The sequence below is a fragment of the Vanellus vanellus genome (genome assembly GCF_965231255.1).
Source record: "Vanellus vanellus genome assembly, chromosome: 1".
Classification (NCBI taxonomy): domain Eukaryota; kingdom Metazoa; phylum Chordata; class Aves; order Charadriiformes; family Charadriidae; genus Vanellus; species Vanellus vanellus.
This window is the reverse complement of record NC_138905.1, coordinates 91,499,819-91,517,781: the sequence shown is the minus strand read 5'-3', so window position 1 is coordinate 91,517,781 and position 17,963 is coordinate 91,499,819. Positions and strand designations below refer to the sequence as shown.

General features: G+C 46.5%; 1 protein-coding gene across 1 annotated transcript; it reads right to left on the bottom strand.

Annotated features, from left to right (window-relative positions):
* Positions 1–1,810: 1,810 nt before the first annotated feature.
* Positions 1,811–17,814, bottom strand: LOC309674240 (uncharacterized protein; the record flags this gene model as incomplete). Its single annotated transcript, XM_082486232.1, has 20 exons — positions 1,811–2,013; positions 2,600–2,687; positions 2,830–2,914; positions 3,568–3,643; positions 3,959–4,021; positions 4,238–4,386; positions 5,655–5,691; positions 6,403–6,491; positions 6,584–6,661; positions 6,804–6,866; positions 8,105–8,188; positions 8,408–8,493; positions 9,665–9,825; positions 10,864–10,956; positions 11,384–11,504; positions 12,698–12,760; positions 14,337–14,477; positions 15,727–15,764; positions 17,498–17,554; positions 17,656–17,814. 20 exons carry the CDS (start codon positions 17,812–17,814, stop codon positions 1,903–1,905), a joined length of 1,842 nt encoding a protein of 613 aa, XP_082342358.1. The 3' UTR covers positions 1,811–1,902.
* Positions 17,815–17,963: the final 149 nt, after the last annotated feature.

The window sequence follows — 17,963 nt, the reverse complement described above, 5'->3', positions numbered from 1 at the left end:
TTTCCTTCACACAGTAATGTTCCTGGAAGAAATTTAGTTTTGTCAAACACTTGTCTACTCTCTTATTGCTACACAATGCATTTCAGCAATGTTTCAATCTAAAGTACATTGATAGTGTTTAATAACTTACCATTAATAATAGAGGAAGTACTTTGCTTTTAAACAGTTCTTCATAAAGCTGAACTATGCTAGAATCTTGTGAAAAAATAGTTGTGGCAGTATCACATAGAGGAATTGAAGACAGTATCAACCATGTAATTAATTTAACCGTGGATGCTGATGACAGCTGATGGTAGGAGTTGATGCTATAGCTCAGGTAATTAAGGAGGAGAGGGTAATGCAGTGTTCTTCCATTCGGATGCTATCTGACTGTACTAATGGCTAAAGTTAAGTGCTGGCTCTGTTTAACGAGTGGATACGTATGGGGAAAAAAACAACCACCAAACCACACTGAGTTTGTGAGAAACTGCAACTACTTTCTGTTCCTTCTTTCCTTGCAAGCTAAGTAAGAATATAGCAATCATCTTCTCTGCTCCTGCCTGGAGGACAGCTTCTCCAGCAGCCTGACCGTGACCCCAGGATACCTGATGAAGTAGGCAACAGGAGATGCCTCTGAGCATTAACCCCAGGCGACTCCAAAATGAACACAAATGCTTAGCTTTGGTTAGTGCTAGGCCTTATCTTTCACATGGCCCTAGTGCTGCTGCCAGGACACAGGTAATTGGGAGTTTACAGTCTGGGGCCTTTCAATGAAACACGGTACTGTGGCTTAGAGCCATGCTATGCTTTATGTAGTATAGCCTCATCTTTAATCCATCTCTTAATTCTACCTTGATTACTTCAGGAAGTACATTTGCAATAAGAGAGGGTTGGCTTCTTATCAAACTCTTTGCTGCAGATGGCTTTGTGCAACAGCTTTCTTGCACCCAGCTTTGATTCTGGCAGCAGCTCAGTAGCATTTCCTACTTCCAGTACCACACAAATGTCACCTGTTTGTAATAGCTGGCTCAGGACTCCTTAAGCAGTATTTCACAGTAGTTTCTTCCATGTGGAGACCTAAATGGTAGTAAGCTTATACTTAAGCAGCCAGTGGGAGAAAAGAGACTCTCCAACGCTTAGCTTGAGAAATAGTGATATGTAACAGAAAGCGTGAACTGGAGCTTTGGGTCACAGATTTGATGAGGGTTCATGCTCCGCTTTTTCCTCCCCTTGCACGTAAGGCTGATGGTAGAGTAGGACCATTCATGCAGTGAGCACACCCATACTTTGTGCAACAGTTAGACTGACCCTACACTGTTTGCAGCATAAGGGACAGAAGCATAGTGACACTTCCATAGCTATAGGCTTTCTGTTTTGCTCTGAGGGACTAAGGGGGAAGAACACATGCTACCTAATTGCAGGTGTGTTAAGATCCTCCTCATTCCAAGGGAGCTAGGCATTATTTCTTAAGGGAAGCTGCCTTTCCCCCTCAAAACAGTACCATTATTGTATCCTGGAGCAGGAAGAGTTCTGTGAGAAAGTTTAAGGTCTGGGGATTGTACCTTTCCATGCACAGTAGTATGAACTGTCCGCATGCAGTTCTGTGGATGCAACTCTCTTCCATCTTTACACAGGACCCCTACACGGAAAGAAGTTACAGAAGATAGTTGCAGCTTCCCCTGTTGGCAAAAACACAGCAAGGAGCTAGCTAGCACAGTTGGTCTCCCCAGTATAAACTGGACCATCCAATAACAAAGATGGAGCAGAAATTATGTCTTCTCAGCATCAGCGTTCCTCCCCATTCCTTAAATGAGCCTGCTACTAAGCCTTATTCAGATGAACATTGAAAACAAGTCCACTCTAATACTTGGTCAGGTCAGACTAGGGAAAAAAAAAGACTTAGTCCCCATCTTGGTCACTCCATCATGCAAGTATGTCATAATAAATGGATGGTTTTTTGGTCTGGGAACGAAACTGCTCCAACTTCAGGCCAATCCTCAGAAGAACAGCTTCATCCCACCATTTTGCCATGACCTGGGAGAAGAAGAGAGGCAGAGAGAGAAAGGAGGAGGGAAAAAAAAAAAAAAAAAAAGAGTAGCATCATCACATACAGATGCTTTTGAAAGCCCTGAAAAACGTAATTAATTTTTCTCCCCCTCAATAGCACCAAAAGGACACATGCTTCTCCCTTTTACTCTGGTAAGTATGGCATCACTGCATTTGGGATAAAGGCAGCTGTGTGACTTAATTACAAGACATGGACCTTTCATTTACATTAGACCCATTTCAAGAGGGAGAAGAGCAAGAAAGGACTTAAAGACATTACAGAACTGAGAAATAAGGAAGAGAGAGAAAAGAGTAGTGATAAATAGTAGGTACTGATGCAAGTAGACAGGGAGACAGAGAAATCCATCTCCCAGGTACCTGAAAAGTCCCTCTGCCATTCAGGAGTGAGTTACTCTGAGGCAAATCTCTACAACCACAAGTTAAAACTCTGTTACCTGTAACTGCCGACTCCTTGAGTATGCTGTGTGGAACAGTAGGAACCTGGTTATAGCGGTTCAGGACAAAGCCAGTTGGGCATTTCGTGACCCCGCGTTCACAAAGAGACAATGCTCACCTGGAAGCTGATAGGAAGCCCAGCAGCAGAATACCCAATGGGGACCACAAGGCCTGGAATCCCAGTGAAGTTACCAAGCTGCATGAACCTGCAGAAAAAGCTGTCATCAGCATTCCTGCCTCAGGACAGCAGCAAAGCCATCTTTTTTTGGGAGAGCTAGCTAGGATTGATCTCTCCTGCTTTACAGCCTGAGCAATTTCAGTTAGTGCAGCTAATCTTACTCTTCTTACCTCATAGACCGGACTGTCAGGGACAAATCGCTGCTCCCAGACAAGAGGTCAGATTCATAGATTCTTGGAGCAGTGCAAGCAACACCTGTGGAGGAATCACAGAATGATTTGAGATTGAAAGGGACCTCAGGAGGTCATCTTGTCTAACCTTGTCTCAAGGATGGTCAGCTAGAGCAGGTTGCCCAGAACTATGTCTGACATCTTTCACATATCCCCAGGGATGGAGATTCCACAGACTCTTCGGGCAACTTGATCCAGTGCTTAAAGAGCAAAGGAAGAGTCAGTGAGCAATCTTCAAGGAACAGCTCAGTTCATTAAAGCCCCATGTTTGATATACATTGGAGATGCAAGCTCACACCCCTGGAATGCTATCAAGTCACTGGGATTTATGAATTAAGCAGTTAGTTTCTATTTAGAGCAAGAACATTTGCATACGTAAGTAGATGTCCAGTCCCTCCCGTGTAAATGTGCTGGCTCTGCAGCTCCCGTTTCAAGTATCATGGAGTTTCTTACTGCCATGGATATGGACATTAACTGTATAAATAAACAGCAAACCTAGAAATACATAGCAGTCTTTCTAACCAGGCTGCATTATCTTTTAAAAGCTTGAGGCACAGTGAAGTCTTCGCACAAAAGTTACACTCTTAAAATTGGGGAGGGAAAATTAATGGAGCAACTGTTCTTAAAATGCACCACACAGTTGTCAGGGACCAGCTCTTTAGCCAAGGTTGCCAATACCTGGTGTAAGGATACAGTTCACAGTGGTGAAGATCTCTTGCAAAAATCTCATGGTCCGAGTTCTCTGTCGATTTGCCTGCAAGCAGAGAGACTACTGTCTGACCAGGCCCTCCTGGTTCTGAGGCTCACGTTTGATGATGACAAACTCTGCCCATCACAGTCTATGCCTTTGCAAAAGAAGACATTTCCTGCAGTTTGGAATCAACATGCAGGACACCAATATATGTCCTCTGTTGTGCCCCACCATTCAGCCTTCTTTCACATCAGAGGCGGTACAGCTGAGTAGTATCTTTCCACCTTTAAGGGGAGGTTAAGAAAATCCTCCACCCCACCTTTAGAATTTCACTGGGTGCCTCCCTTCAGCCTTCACCACAGTATGTTCCTTCCTTACCGTAATATAATCCAGAGCTGTGAACTGGGAAGCCAAGGCCAGGTTAGCCCGAGTGTCCAAATTCTGAAAGAGAAAACATTGATCATGGCTCTGCTTGCAAGAAACTGTATGTGACAGCCCAGGAGTTCCCTTTCAGGTCTGCTCTCCTGTATCAATAGTCATCCAACAGATGGTTTGTCATAGAAAAGGCAGGAGAGCCTCGGGTTTCTCACTGACACGACACTTGTTCTGTATCAGCCAGGATGACTACTGCCACTGATCCAAGCTACTGCTACTTACCATTTCCTGGAAATGTTTATTGAAGTCAGGCTGCAGGAAGTCCCTCATCTCACTGAGAATGCAGATTGCATGTGCTACTCGCACTTCCTCCATCTCTGGAAGAGACACTTCAACCACGCTGGCTCCCAGACTCTGCAGGTGCTCCACAGCTGAGTACAGAAAAGGTAAAGCACAGACAGCATCCTTGAGTTTACCAGACTTCATAAAAGGGCTGTGAATCTCCACCCCCTCAAGAAGTTAGAGACCCCATAGGCCATTAAGAGGCAAGCATCTTCAGTGCATCGTGTGGCATGCAGACTGCTGCAGCTGCTTCTCATAGATAAAAGCCTTCAGCCTAACTAGGTAGATCTCAATACTCCAGCAGGGCAGGGGTAGGGGCTTGCAGACAGGTTCCTAACTTACCTGCTCCATTTCAGGCAAGTTAATCTCCTCCCTCTAGCCCCCCCCCCCCCCCGGTTAACCTAAAAAGTAAGGGTGGACTGTCGATGCTTCCTAGAGCACTTGACATGACCAGTATTTATCAGCATGAAGTGATTATTTAGCATCATGAGATTCCCATTCAAAGCCTCTTCTGAACCATAATGGTAGAGGAAGATGGCAGATACTCAAGAGACCAGGTCAACAGTACAGGTTCACTAAATCCTGATGCACTTTAGCAAGGCTGAACACCAAGACTTCGGGAAAAATAAATCTTTTGCAGTCTAGAAAGAATCCTGTTCTTTCTTTGACCCCAACTTCTTCATAAATACCCAAGCTTCCCTATTTCACTGGCTTATGGTGCCTCTCTCCTAAGAAAACTCTACACATGCAGAAGCATGTCTATGGAAATAAGGAGGCTGAATTAAATCCAGGCAAACAAAGCCTCGATACTGTGAAATATATCAGCTCCAATGTATAGGAGGCCAACTACTATACCAGGCATTGTAGTCTTTCTCTCCCACCCTGACGAGTACTCACCAGGGTGAATTTTGCTTAGTGCAAAATCTGACAAAGCCACCCTAAAGGCACCACTTGGCTGATTTCACGGAAATACCAGACGACTGGATACATCACAAAGACATAGCCCTGTTTTTCCTACTGAACATTATGTTGTGAAACAAGTCCCTCCCTTAGGTCTTTCACCATTAAAGCTTGCAGACTAAGTATTACTGAGCACAGATCTGCCTTTATGCAGACAGAGGCTTAGCACACTGGACTGCATTCTTCCATTGTAACCTGACAAGCCTACAACTGCTGAGCTTTGTAACCCTCAGCAGTCAGGAGGGCTTCCCTAGTACAAAGCTACTGCTGTTTGTCCAGCCAGACCTCTTTAAGCATCTGCCGTTAAGGACTTCAGACGAGATCTTTTTAATGCATACAAGAGGAGCACCAAGTGATACCATGACATCAGGCAGAATAAGAGACTTTTCCTCTTTACCTTTCTCACAGACGGACAGGACTTCAGCATCACATGCCTAGAGAAAAAGAGGAAATAACTAAGTAGACTTTAGTCACTGCCCTCATCTTCTTGGTGAGCACACTCACCAGGACTTCGGTCCTTATGGAGCTTTCCTTGTTCCTGTACTTAACAGTAGCGAAACACAGCCTTCCAGGACTGTCTTAGGCCACCTGCTCCAAGAAAACAGCTTGCAGGTTGTCTTTTCCAGAGGAGAGGATATTCCTCTGCACTGGAGCAGAGCCAGAAAGAGTCCTTGTTTTCCTCCAGGAAAGAAATCCTGAGCACATTTGTGGGGCTGCATTACAATTGACAAGCAGTACTAGCTTGCAAGCCCAGTTTCTACATTGGAATGATAAAATACCACTCAGCAGCTACAGCATTGTCACCAAATGGATACACTAATTTTCCTCATTTGATTTTAAACTAAATGCCTTTTGTAATCACTTCAGAAGCATTGCTTCCAATAGAAACAGCAGTATGAGGAAGCATACTGCCATCAACTGTACCGTCATTAACTTTCCTCATGCCTCCAACAGACTTTTACTCAAAAGGCTGCCTTAGGAAAAAACCTATCCCTGTTGATGTTTTCACCCAGGGTATATTCTCTTCCAATTATAGGACTAAATATGAGAACTTCTAATGATGACAGGCAAGAGAACAGTGAATGCGCTGAACTCCTTCAAAACCTCGTTTTGCAAAGCAGCAGAAAGAAAGAGAGAGCAGGCACCTTAAAAAACGTCCAGTCCACTCCCAGTTTTAAGCCTTTCAGGTCAGGAGTGCACATATCAGACAGGGTTGCTTTTGGCTGTTTTAGTCCTGCAGGGAACAAACAAGAGTTCCTCATTTTATCTAGGATGCCTCTGGGGAGACAGAGCACCTGGGCTCAGGGAGAGAGAGGGCTCACCTACCATATGGATAGAGTGGATCTGGCTCAGCAAGAATACTGTAAACAATGGCTGCATCTGCCACTGAGGTACAGATAGGGCCTATAAGAAGAGAGATCAGTTATAAAAATGTGACAAAGGGTAATTTGTACCTTCCTCCCAAGGTCTTTTGTAGGCACAGATTGCCTCCCCTGTGAGAACACCCCACACCAAGGTCCCCGAAATGGAGCACAAGTCCTCTTACCTACGCTGACTGTGGAGTAAGAGAGCGGCAAGCTGCCATGAGAACTGATGCGCCCGAATGTACCTAGAGAAAGAGAAATGGGCAGTTAGCTAGATACCAGCAGTTGCTAGTAAGATCTGACCTACATGGCTCTGATGCACCCAGTCAGTAAGTTACGCACCCCTGCCAGTCACTTTTATGCCTGCCATTTCAGAGCCCAGTCACTCATCTTCCAATACCCTGTTCTGCTGACCGCAATCCGACCTGTCTCATCGGTGAAACAGATGCATTCAACAAATAGTGAAACTGTTTTCCCCCATAAAAAATTATTTAGTTGAGGGGAAATATGCGCAGGGACATTTTTAAATATATGCATTTAAATATGCAGAAGCAGCACCTATGGCAGGAAGGATGGAGAGGCAGGAGCAGGATTATCAATAGCAGGAGATACCACCCCCTGGGAGATCTCACCCACTTCACCAGTGAGACTTCATGCCTAACACCAGTTGTCTTCTGTGAGTACTCACATTGCCTTTCCGACCAGTTACATTTTTGTCATCATCATCACTATCTTCCTCAGATGAATCAAGTTTAATCAAGTCGATCACATGTAAAGGATGGAAAACCAGAGTAATGGCTGAGTATCTGGTCTGATATGAAGCAGCCAAGATTGTTCAGAATGAACCATTCCAAAAAGCCAGCATCTCTTTCAAGTGACAATCCTGCTTCTCTACCTTCCATGCTGCAGATACTGTTCTGTGCACTTCTTATGTACTCTGCACGTTCCTCTTGATTACATTAATTCTTACTGCAAAAACTATATTGCTACTTCCTGTAACACTGAGATAAAAGGGAACGGCTACATCCTGGTTTCATATAACCCTATTACCAGGTTCAACTTACTAGATACAAATCTGAGCAGCATCAGCCTCTCCATATAATTGGGGAGATGGCAAACAATTGTGAGTGGAGATGCTTTTCACTAGCTCACCACAGATACCCAACTATGTCAGGAACACCTCCCAGCAGAGAAGGAAGATGGAAGAGGAACGAGTGGGTAGAAAGAAAAGCAGCAGGCATGTTTTGTTTAGCATTTGACTCAAATAAGTTAGGGTTTTTTGAACATCTGTTCAACAGCCAGTACTGAGAATGCTTCCACTCTGCCAGTCCAACCCATGTGACTCTCAGGGTGTTATACTCCAGAGTTTCTCTGGTCAAGTTTTGCTTGACAGGAATTAATGGACTGTGCCTGACTGGTTTGTGGCATTCTATCTGATACACCAAACAAGACACACACCCCCTCCATGATTAAAGGGCCCTACCTTTCAGCCCGACCACACCACAGAACGAAGCAGGAATCCTCACAGAGCCACCTCCATCTGTGCCAATAGCCACTGGGCAGAGCCCTACAAAAATAAAACAAACCACACGTTGGCTTGTGATCAGAGACGTCACATTGCCCTGTCCATTCTACCAGCAGCTGCAGCAAAGACAGCACACAGAGCTCTCTGTTCAGCTAGGAGTTCCCTCCAGCTTCTAAACCCACTCATAAACACTAAATGCCTGAGGTACTTTGGCTCAGGAGCTTCCTCCCACCACCCCGAACTCCATTTAGGACCACCTACCTGCTGCTACAGCTGCTGCTGACCCACTGGAGCTCCCACCTGTGAAGTGGTTAGGCTTGTAGGGATTCCTAGGGATCTTGTGGTACCTGAGGCAGACAAATAGTGTTGAATCTTTTCCTAAGAAAGGACTGCGTGCATTACAGGGCAGGAAAAGATCCAGAAACATAGCTGAGGGATTCTGATCTCTTAGTAAAGAGATACATTTCATCCCAGATAGTGCTATGTCCCTAGAAAACAAGATGCAAAAAAGACTTCTGCCTCAGAGTCCAATCTTTTGTTACCACAAGCAGCCTATTCAAAAGAAACAGATGCAAAGCAGGAGAAAGGATGCTGCTCCAGCTCTTCTGTCTGCAACAGCACTGTGCCATTACTGCATGCCACATGGAAGGGTGTTGGAACTAGATGATCTTTAAGGTCCCTTCCAATGTAAACCATTCATGATTCCATGATTATGCAGTTCCAAAAGGTGGAGCAGTTGATGATCAGCAATTCTTACAGACAAGCAAGTCAGAATCCCCAGCTCTCGCCTTTATCCCAGAGCAGCAGCTCCCAAAGTCTCCAGTCTGATCACCGTCCCCAGACACCTGAGAGCTGCCAGGTGGCTGGGTATCCAGCCAACCTCACACAGTGAGGAAATGCCCTGGCATGTCGTTCCAGCTGAGGGGGAGCCCCAGTTCCATCCAGCTACACATGCATGAAGCGTGGCTCTGCACATGGCTTATCAAGGCTGTGAGGACCACTGCTCTAGAATAGCAGTTCTCAGCATGGCTATAGCTGGACAATTCACAACAGTAAAGCAAATTCCAGTGTACCTGTTTAAGTTAGGAAACAAAAGCACTACGTTCTCTTGAGATGACTGTGCCCTTTCTCACTGTTCTGGGCCTTTAGCCATTACTGTGACTGAGCATTAGATTACTATTTATTTGTTTTCTGACACTGCTTTTGTCTACCACTCATCCTGTAAACATTCACACCTCCAGGCCTCTAAGACCTGGCAAACAGAGTTCCTTACTCAACAGGCACCACTTGGATCCTCTCCTTCCTTTGGTTTCAGGAGTCTTCAGGCTTCCACAGCTACTCTGACCCTCAAATCTACAATGCTGGGTTTTCACGCCCCCGGGTTTTTTCCTGCACAGGGTGCTTCTGTCAGTTTTATTCTCACATGCTTGCCCTATTTTCGTACCCTTCCCTGTCAGTCCTGGACAGACTTTTAGGTCTTTCTAGACCCAGGGGAAGGGAGGGGAAAGAGATTTTTACCTATTAGGGTTGCATCCAGTTGTTCCAGTCCCTAGTTCATGCATGTTTGAGACCCCAATAATGATAGCCCCAGCCTCTCGCAGCTTCTTGGCCACAGTAGCATCTTCTGTTTCAGGCTCTGTCCCAAGATACACTGTTCCCACTCGGTGATGGTAAGGTACCTTAGGCAAGAAGACATGTTATTATTCATCCCAAAATGATGGCAAGGTAAGAAGGCACACGTGCATGTTTCACATGCACACTTCAACTCCTCAACAGATCCCAGACATCAGGACCCACAGAGGTAAGTAAGGGCTAGGAAACTTCACTCTTCAACTTGTTCTTTGCTGGTTTCTCTTAGGAGGGACACTTAATCCTTCAATATTTTGTCCTTCTCTGATGCAGAGGAGTCCTTTTAATACCATGATACAGAAAACCAGAAACATGCAGATGGTCAAAAAGTCTGTCTCCCTGCAGCAATGTAATCACTATGCCCAGAGGCTGCAGAACAGTCACCTTGTCCCCACAGCACACAGGAGCTCTGTTTTCCATTTTTCTATGGACAGAGCAGCAGCGTTTCAGATCTGCAGTGCTTTGAAGCACGGCACCGAGATTAGATGGATGCCAAAATACCAGATGGACTCATTTTCAGGGTATGCTATGTACTCTTCACTTTGATGCAGCAATGGAAGAATCTGTACATAAACAGGACTCCCACCCTATGGGTAAGTCTCTGCAGAGTCTATGACAGCTTGATGGCACTGCCAGGAGTATTTAACGGTAACTGTTGTTAGGCCACAGGCAAAACTCCTTGTAAGTAGGAATTTTCAAAGTAATTTGCATATTTCTGACACAAGTATGTCCTTTAAGGTGAGAGGGATGATTTGCCAGTGGAGCAGTCAGTGCCTGAGAAATACAGACAGTTACAGATGCTTTAACCCATTCCCATTTCATCATAAGAAAGACTGTTTCCCACCCCCACCCTCTAATCCCCATGGATTAAAGAGATTAATACAAGATATGTAACATGTCTGCTGTACCCAAGATCTGCCTTCACCTGGCAAAACTTGTTAATCCTACTCATTACAAACCCACATACTACCCTTTATCACAAACATTCTCAGGCCTCTGCTGAGGAGTTGGCCTTAAAACATTGTCACAGTGAGTTGTCTGGGTTGACCACCTGCAGCATGAACTGACAGCCAGACAAGGAAACTCACCACTTTGAACTCTTCTTTCAGACACACTGGGATGCCATCCAGATAAGACAGAGTACATTTATTCCTGTAACGAACAGTGGAGGCCTCAGCCATCTGCACAGAGGAAAAAAAGTATATGTCATATATATTTAGTCGAGCTGAAGGTCACTACCAGTATCAGAACACATACCAAAAACGGTTTTCTCAGGCTTCTACTAAGCCAAACTGTAAAAGTTTCTTTCTTCTTCCACCATATGCTGATGGCAAACTACTGCTTGGAAGCATCTATGCTAACGAATGCCACATAAGCACAGAAGTCCTGTTTTAAACACAGTCATCCAGCAGGAAACAGACTGCTTCAATGCTACCTCTCTTTGCAGGAAGGAAAGCAAGCTTGTTTGTAGTCCTCTACACAAGGAGGGAGGAAAAATGTACATATTTTTCTATGCAATATATCAGCAAAAGAGCCTCTGCCCCTTCTAATGGATGCTACTGCTCTTGAGGTGGCGGAGGCCCCTTTCCTACCAGAGGCAGACATTACCAGCATTATTTGCTCCTGGTCCCATTGCACTATCGCTCTGAGTGGGGGCGTGGATTTGTCGCAGTCCTCCAGCGTGGCGATGATGTTCTTTGCTACCTGAGATGGCGTCAGCTTCCCACTCCTACAGGACAGGAGAAGTTGGGACCTTGTTATGAGACTCCCACACCACACCCACACACAGGGTTTGTCTCTCATGTAGCAAGATGGCAGCTGTCACAGCTGTAAGCAAGAACTAGGTAAGAATCTGTGTGTGGTGATGATTTTAACATAGTTGACACCATCAGGATAGAAAATTCCCTTCCTTAAGGTGAGAATTTGCCTACACCCTTAGTTGGGTTGCATACCCCCAACCCTTTAAGTAGGGTCAGGAGCTAGGAGACTCACCCAGATATCCCTGAACCACCAGATAAACAGGGAAAGACAGCTGACAGCTTTACAGACAGTCCTCAAGCTCCTGAAATCTTGAAGCTATGGAATTCCCAGTATCATAAGCTAAGACCAAGAGGCCAGCTCCCTTTACACAGGTCTCCCGTTACAGCGAAGGGGCTCACATCACAGCATTGCTGTCATAACCCACCTTTAACAAACAGGCCTTCCTCCCTCCTGGCAAAAGGCTATGTTACACCACAAACATGTCTACCTCTGGCTGACACAAAAGCCTCACCTATAACATCAGACTGCGGTGTCAGCCGTTTGCTCCAAGGCTGCAGCCTACTGGCAGAGGTGGCCCTCGAGGAACAAGTGCCAGGAGTGCAAGAGGATTTATCTGAGCACTCCACATCCGGCACATGTCCCAGAGTGAGTTACTCTCACCAGGCAACCAGGAGTTACCGAGCAGTCAACAGCTCGCAGAACCCAGTCAGGCATGTGCTTCCAGCTCCTCCCCAGCTGGACACATTTACTGGGTGAAAGCAGTCAAACTGCTCACAGGAGCACAAGCAGCTGGGGAACCAAGGGAATCTTCAGAGACCTACAGTATGGGCAACTCGCATCATCCAGATGAACCTTCCTCTCCTTCTCACTCGTGTTTGGGCAAACAAGGTATGTAGAAATCTCTCCCAGAGAAGACTGACAATAAGACAAGGAAAACGGTATTTAAATATCCTTGTGGGGCTTGTAAAAGTTGTGTCAGCTCTCCCAGTTGGCTTTCCTTCCTTATTCTATTAGGGACAAAGGATTGCAAAGGGCAATGCTAAACAAAAGTGCCTCAAGGACAATCCTAACTAAGAGATGCCTGAGAGCTTGTGGAACAATAACAGCCCACGGCAGGGGAACATGCAAGACAGGTTGTTTCCAGAACATAATTTCACCTACCGGTAGCAGTCCAGGTAGTCTTTGATCCCTTTGAAGCTAAACCCATTGCTAGCAGAATCAGACCTGCAAAGAAAGGATTAAAGGGGCAACTGTGAACCACCAAAGCCACCTCTGTTTAGACCTGTAGACTGCAGCATCACGGTCCAACGCAGGTTGGGCATCACTCACTCACAGTAAACCTGGTGGTCACCGTTTGGACCACTAGCCTATGTATTTCAGCTCACACTCTGTCAGACTCCTTGCACACATGCAAGACGCCAGCTACACTCAGGGTGCCACAGAAATAAGGGCACATAATAACATGTCCTGCTGACACGTTCTAGTTGCTTAGTAATTTTACTGCAACACAGCAGTCACTAAACTGTTCAAAATTTATTCCAGGTTTACATTTGCTACTCACCACTGGAGCATTACAGAATAGCTAGACCATATTGGTAAACCTACTCCCAGGATCTGTCCTAAGTTAGATCCGGACAGCCAGCAGCACATACAGTGTGTGGTGCGAGAGGGGGAAGATACGTTATGTAGCACACACTAGGATTCACATCAGCAAACTGCTTAAAAACTAAGTCACTGGCTCTAGTACATAAGAAATAGAGCATTCCTCATCACAACAGGGTGAGCATAACATCATCTGAAAAGCTAGCTACAATTACTACTCCTGTGATGTCTCCACATCATCACCCAAACCAGAAGCAATATCCTGGAACAGGACAGCATACGGCACGTGCTATGCAGGGAAGAGGTAAGGTTCCAGTAACTGTAATACTCAATATATCACTGGCAGAGCTGGGGACACAAGAACCAGAAGACTGCACTGATCAATGCCTGCAGGAAATACATTCCTCCCTCTAAAGTGAAGGAGCCAAAAGCTTTTCCTTGCTCTATCTTAAGAACTCAAGCAGGGAGAAAGCTTAGTCCTGTTAAAAGCCAAGATACCACAGAGAACCCACTCTGTGAGATGCTGATGTAGTGCAGCTCATAGCCATTTTCATTAACTACTGGATAGGCCCACAACTAAGAACCAAAAGCAGATGGGGACAGCATTCATAGCAGCCCAGCTGCTCCCACCTCAGTATCAGACCTCAATGAGACACGTGAACCTGAGAAACATTTCGCCTGAATCCAGTGCAATTTAATCGAGCACAGGCTGCAATGAAGAAGCTGAACAGGCCTTTATCCAAGCAACCTAACTAACAAAGCCTAATTACTCCTAGATCATTTTCTTTATAACCTGCATTCCGTCTCTCCTCCAAGCAACGCCTGCGTTCTCTTTGAGATTCCTTGCAGGCAAGAAACAGCACACCTGCAAACTCATTTAAAGGGATGTGTGTGCCGACTAGCAAACCACTAAGTGTATCTGCTCTATTACTGCAACCAGAGTGCTGGCAAGGGCTGAATTTGGTCTCTCCCTAATAAGCAGACTCCCTGAAGCTTGCAGAAACTTCACATTGCTTGTAACTACTGCTGATATGTAAATTACAAAAGGAAAGATGACTGACAGCACTATTTGTTTTGTAAAGTGGCTGGGTGTGGAAAAAGATTTTAATCCAAGTTACTGACAACGACAGCTTCCCACTAATACATAACAGTGCCAACACATGTGTTCTTCCACTCCACTCTTACATCATGTACTGACCTGCCATCTATCAGCTGCTCGATAATATCTGAAGTGCTTTTAGCTTCAGACTTGTCTCCCGTAGCCTCCGCAGCAACCTCTGGGATAAACGTGGGATCTTCATGAATGTCAAGCGACCGCATGAGCGAGAAATTGTTTAGCCTGAAAGAGAGAAAGTCACTGCTAGAGTTTGCAAGCTCTACCATGACGAATTTTTCACTGTTCAGAGGGAACCTTACCCAAGAACATTTTGTCTTAGCAGTCTGCTCTCACAGCAGGGAGTTGCAACAGTTACAAAATAATCTCTCACACCTTTCCTAAAGGCAGCATCAAATCTATTCTGCTTGCTTAACAAAGCCTCCTACCTCTTGACATAAGGCCAACCAGCCTCCGTAAACCCAAGCTGGGAATAAAATGGTGAAAGTTTTCGATTCGATGTAATTAGACATATCACCTACAGACCAACAAAGACAGGAATGGAGAGGAAAAGAAAAGGAGGAGGTAGCACAAGCCATACATTCAAGCATTAATCCTGTTAAAACAAGCACCTCTTCAGACTTTTCCATGACATGCCTCAACATAGTTTGTTTGCAACCAAACACAACAGGGACTGCAGGACTTGGAACATGTACAGCAAGCAAATCAAGACCCTGTCATAGATGCCAAGGAATGATCTGCTGTCTAACAGCAGTGACATTTGTCTGGGTTTGATTCACTCAAAAAAGCCCATTCCTCAAGTAAAAATTCAAGGGTACCAATTGTGTTCAATACATTTCTCAGTGCCCTGCACTGATGACCCATCAAATGATGGGCAAACTATGTCAGCCAAGTTTGAGCCCAAGGTTCCTGACACCTCTTACCTGAGTGGCTCTTAGTGCAATGTACACTTGAGAGCAGTTTCTAGATAAAAACTTAAGTGAGAGAGAAGGAGAAAAGGCTGACCTAAAACAGTGAATATCTTTAAAAAGAACATACTAAAACCTCTGAACTTCATGTCTGGCCTCGTTTCCCCACTATTACTATTCTTTCACCACTACTGGTTATTAACATAGCAGATTCACACATCCTTCACACAGCTCTGAAAAAAAAAAAGACTGCTCTTTAGTAAAAGAACAGAAAGGCAATGAGACAAGCTGGCTAATTTGGCTTCTATGCACCTGCCCCAGTGTGAAAAAGGGTTAATTTCTTCTGACAGACACCAACTCAAACCAGAGTAGTTAAAAAAAATAAGCTAGTAAACAACATCCATGACATAATCTTGCTCACTCTCCAATGAAGTTATGCCTCTTCCATCTTAGAAAAGGTCATTTCAGACAACCTAAGTGGTGTGCAATGCAAGCATCTTTAAAAAAAAACCAACACAAACAAACCCAAACAAACTTGGAAGGGGGAGAAAACTCCCCACTCTTACCTTATGAGGATTGGCAGTAAGAAGATCTGTCCAAAAGCCTAGAATAAAGTAAGCAGAAACATTGGTTTACAGTAACTTTGACCTGAACACCTTCCTCACTAAACAAGGAATGCTGAATGTCCTCACAATTGCTGTAGTCTCAGAGCACCCTAGAGAGCATGCAATGCTACGTAGTAAAAAAATAGCACAAATCCTTCTATTTCAGGCCACAAAACTGGCCCGAAATGCTTTCCCTCCTCCTCTCATATTTATGTAATTATAAAGAGTGTATTCTTTGGCTCTCCTGCCTTTGTCCTTCCCTGACTCTGTCCAAAAAGCCTGCAGCTGCAGGCTGCAACACTGTTTAGAGGCATCTATATAGCTCCCATCCCTTCCTTTCTTCATGTTCCACAGATTATGCAAACATTGAATACGGTAGAAGCTTATTACTCTGTTTCTCTCCCTGTTAGGATCTTTCCTGTTGCTCAACCAGCTCCTGCAGTAAACAGAGTCAACTTGGAAAAGCATGAGAAATTTAGAGATTCCATGGTAGGCGGCAGCTGAAAACACCCTTTGAATACCTTGTTTCCCAGTGTAGAAATACCAGCGGTCCCCAAAAGACCAGCCTTGTTCTAGCCAGTCTTAATAGCTCAACAATGGACTTCAAAAACCTGTTAAGGGATGTCCAAATACAGTACAAGTCTGAAGCAAGGCTCACACTCCTAGATCCATGAAGCGATGTTGCCTCACACATTACGTAAGAATTATAGTCTCTTTTATTCCTAATCTACACTGAATCTAAACCAGCACAATTCCGTAAGAGATTGAGCATCTTGCATCACCCCTCCACAGGGGATGTCAGGAAAGGAGACAAGCCCAGGGCCACGCACTAGAAGCGGCCACAAAGCAAGGGATAAAAAAGGTATTCTGGTTGTTACATCCTGGAAGAGAGCCACTTGTAAGGTAGTGTCACGAATAAAGGCACAGCCCACTACTAGCTTTCACTCCAGGCCCCACCAGCCGCCAAGCTCTGTAGCAGGTCACACTGCTGAAACGAGACTTTCGCGGCTAACCTTGACACTGTCTCAAAAGGCAAAGCCAAGCAGCAGCAGCAACAAAATCCACCTGCTTTCGGGTGGACGATGCTGCAAGGTGCTCACTGCCAAAAGGACACAGGCTTTTCCCCCCCAGCACCCTGCCATACAGCGGTCATGCCTCCTCCACACCAGCCTCGGTGGGAATCAACCCAGAGGCTCAAAGGCACTGCAAAGCCCACCCAAGAAAGAGCTCGGGGGGGGGGAGGGGGGACAGCTGCCTTCAATGCCAAAACCCACCCGAGGAAGAGCTCTGGGGGAACATCAGCCCTCTGAGCGGGGTTGTCAGGGAAGGCACTGAAGGCAGAAGGACCCCAAACCCCTTGACATCCAAGGAAAGCTGGTGGCGGCTGTATTCCGAGTCTGACGTCGGCTTCGGGCTCTCCACGCCCGAGGACACTCAGGACACCCTCACCCAGAGGACATCCCTCTCTTCCCCCACGGCATCCCACCCGGGGTGGGACAGGGTGAACCCCAAACCACGCAGAGACCCACAACCTCCCGACAATTTCCCTATAAAAGCGGGTGTTACCTTCCCACCGAGACACCCCCCACCACCACCACCACCTCCCCGCCTCGCAACCCCCCGGGCAGTCCTGGCCGGTTTCCCCCAACAACCTCGGGTTTTACTGCCTTGTTTACACGCCAAGCACCGGCGCCGGGCCCGGCCGGCGACCCGACCCCTCGCCCCGACTCACCGTGTTGGCCACATGGACGAAGAGGCGCAGCCCAGAGCCGGACAGCCGCGGTGCCCACTGCGGAGAGGAGACGACAGGTGAGCGCCGGGCCCCGTTCCTTCTCTCCCTCCCTCCCTCCTTCCCGCCCTCCGCCCGCTCCCTCCTTCCCCGGCGCTCACGGGGTCCCGCGGTGTGCTGCGGCCCCGCGCCTCGGCCCGGCCCGGCTCCCGGCGGCGCAGCACGGCCCCCGCGCTGCCGGTGTGCCGCCGCACGCAGCACAGGTAGGCGGCGGCGACCGGCAGCAGCGAGAGGAAGAGCAGCAGCAACGGCGACGCCATGACCGTCCTTCCACCGAGTCTGGCGGCGGCAGCAGCAAGCCCTCCCCGCTGACCGAGGCGGTGCTGGAGCTTCGCCCCGCCTGCAGGCCGGCCCTGCCCGCCCACTGAGGGAGCCCGCGCCCCGCCCGCAGCTGAGAGAGAGAGAGAAC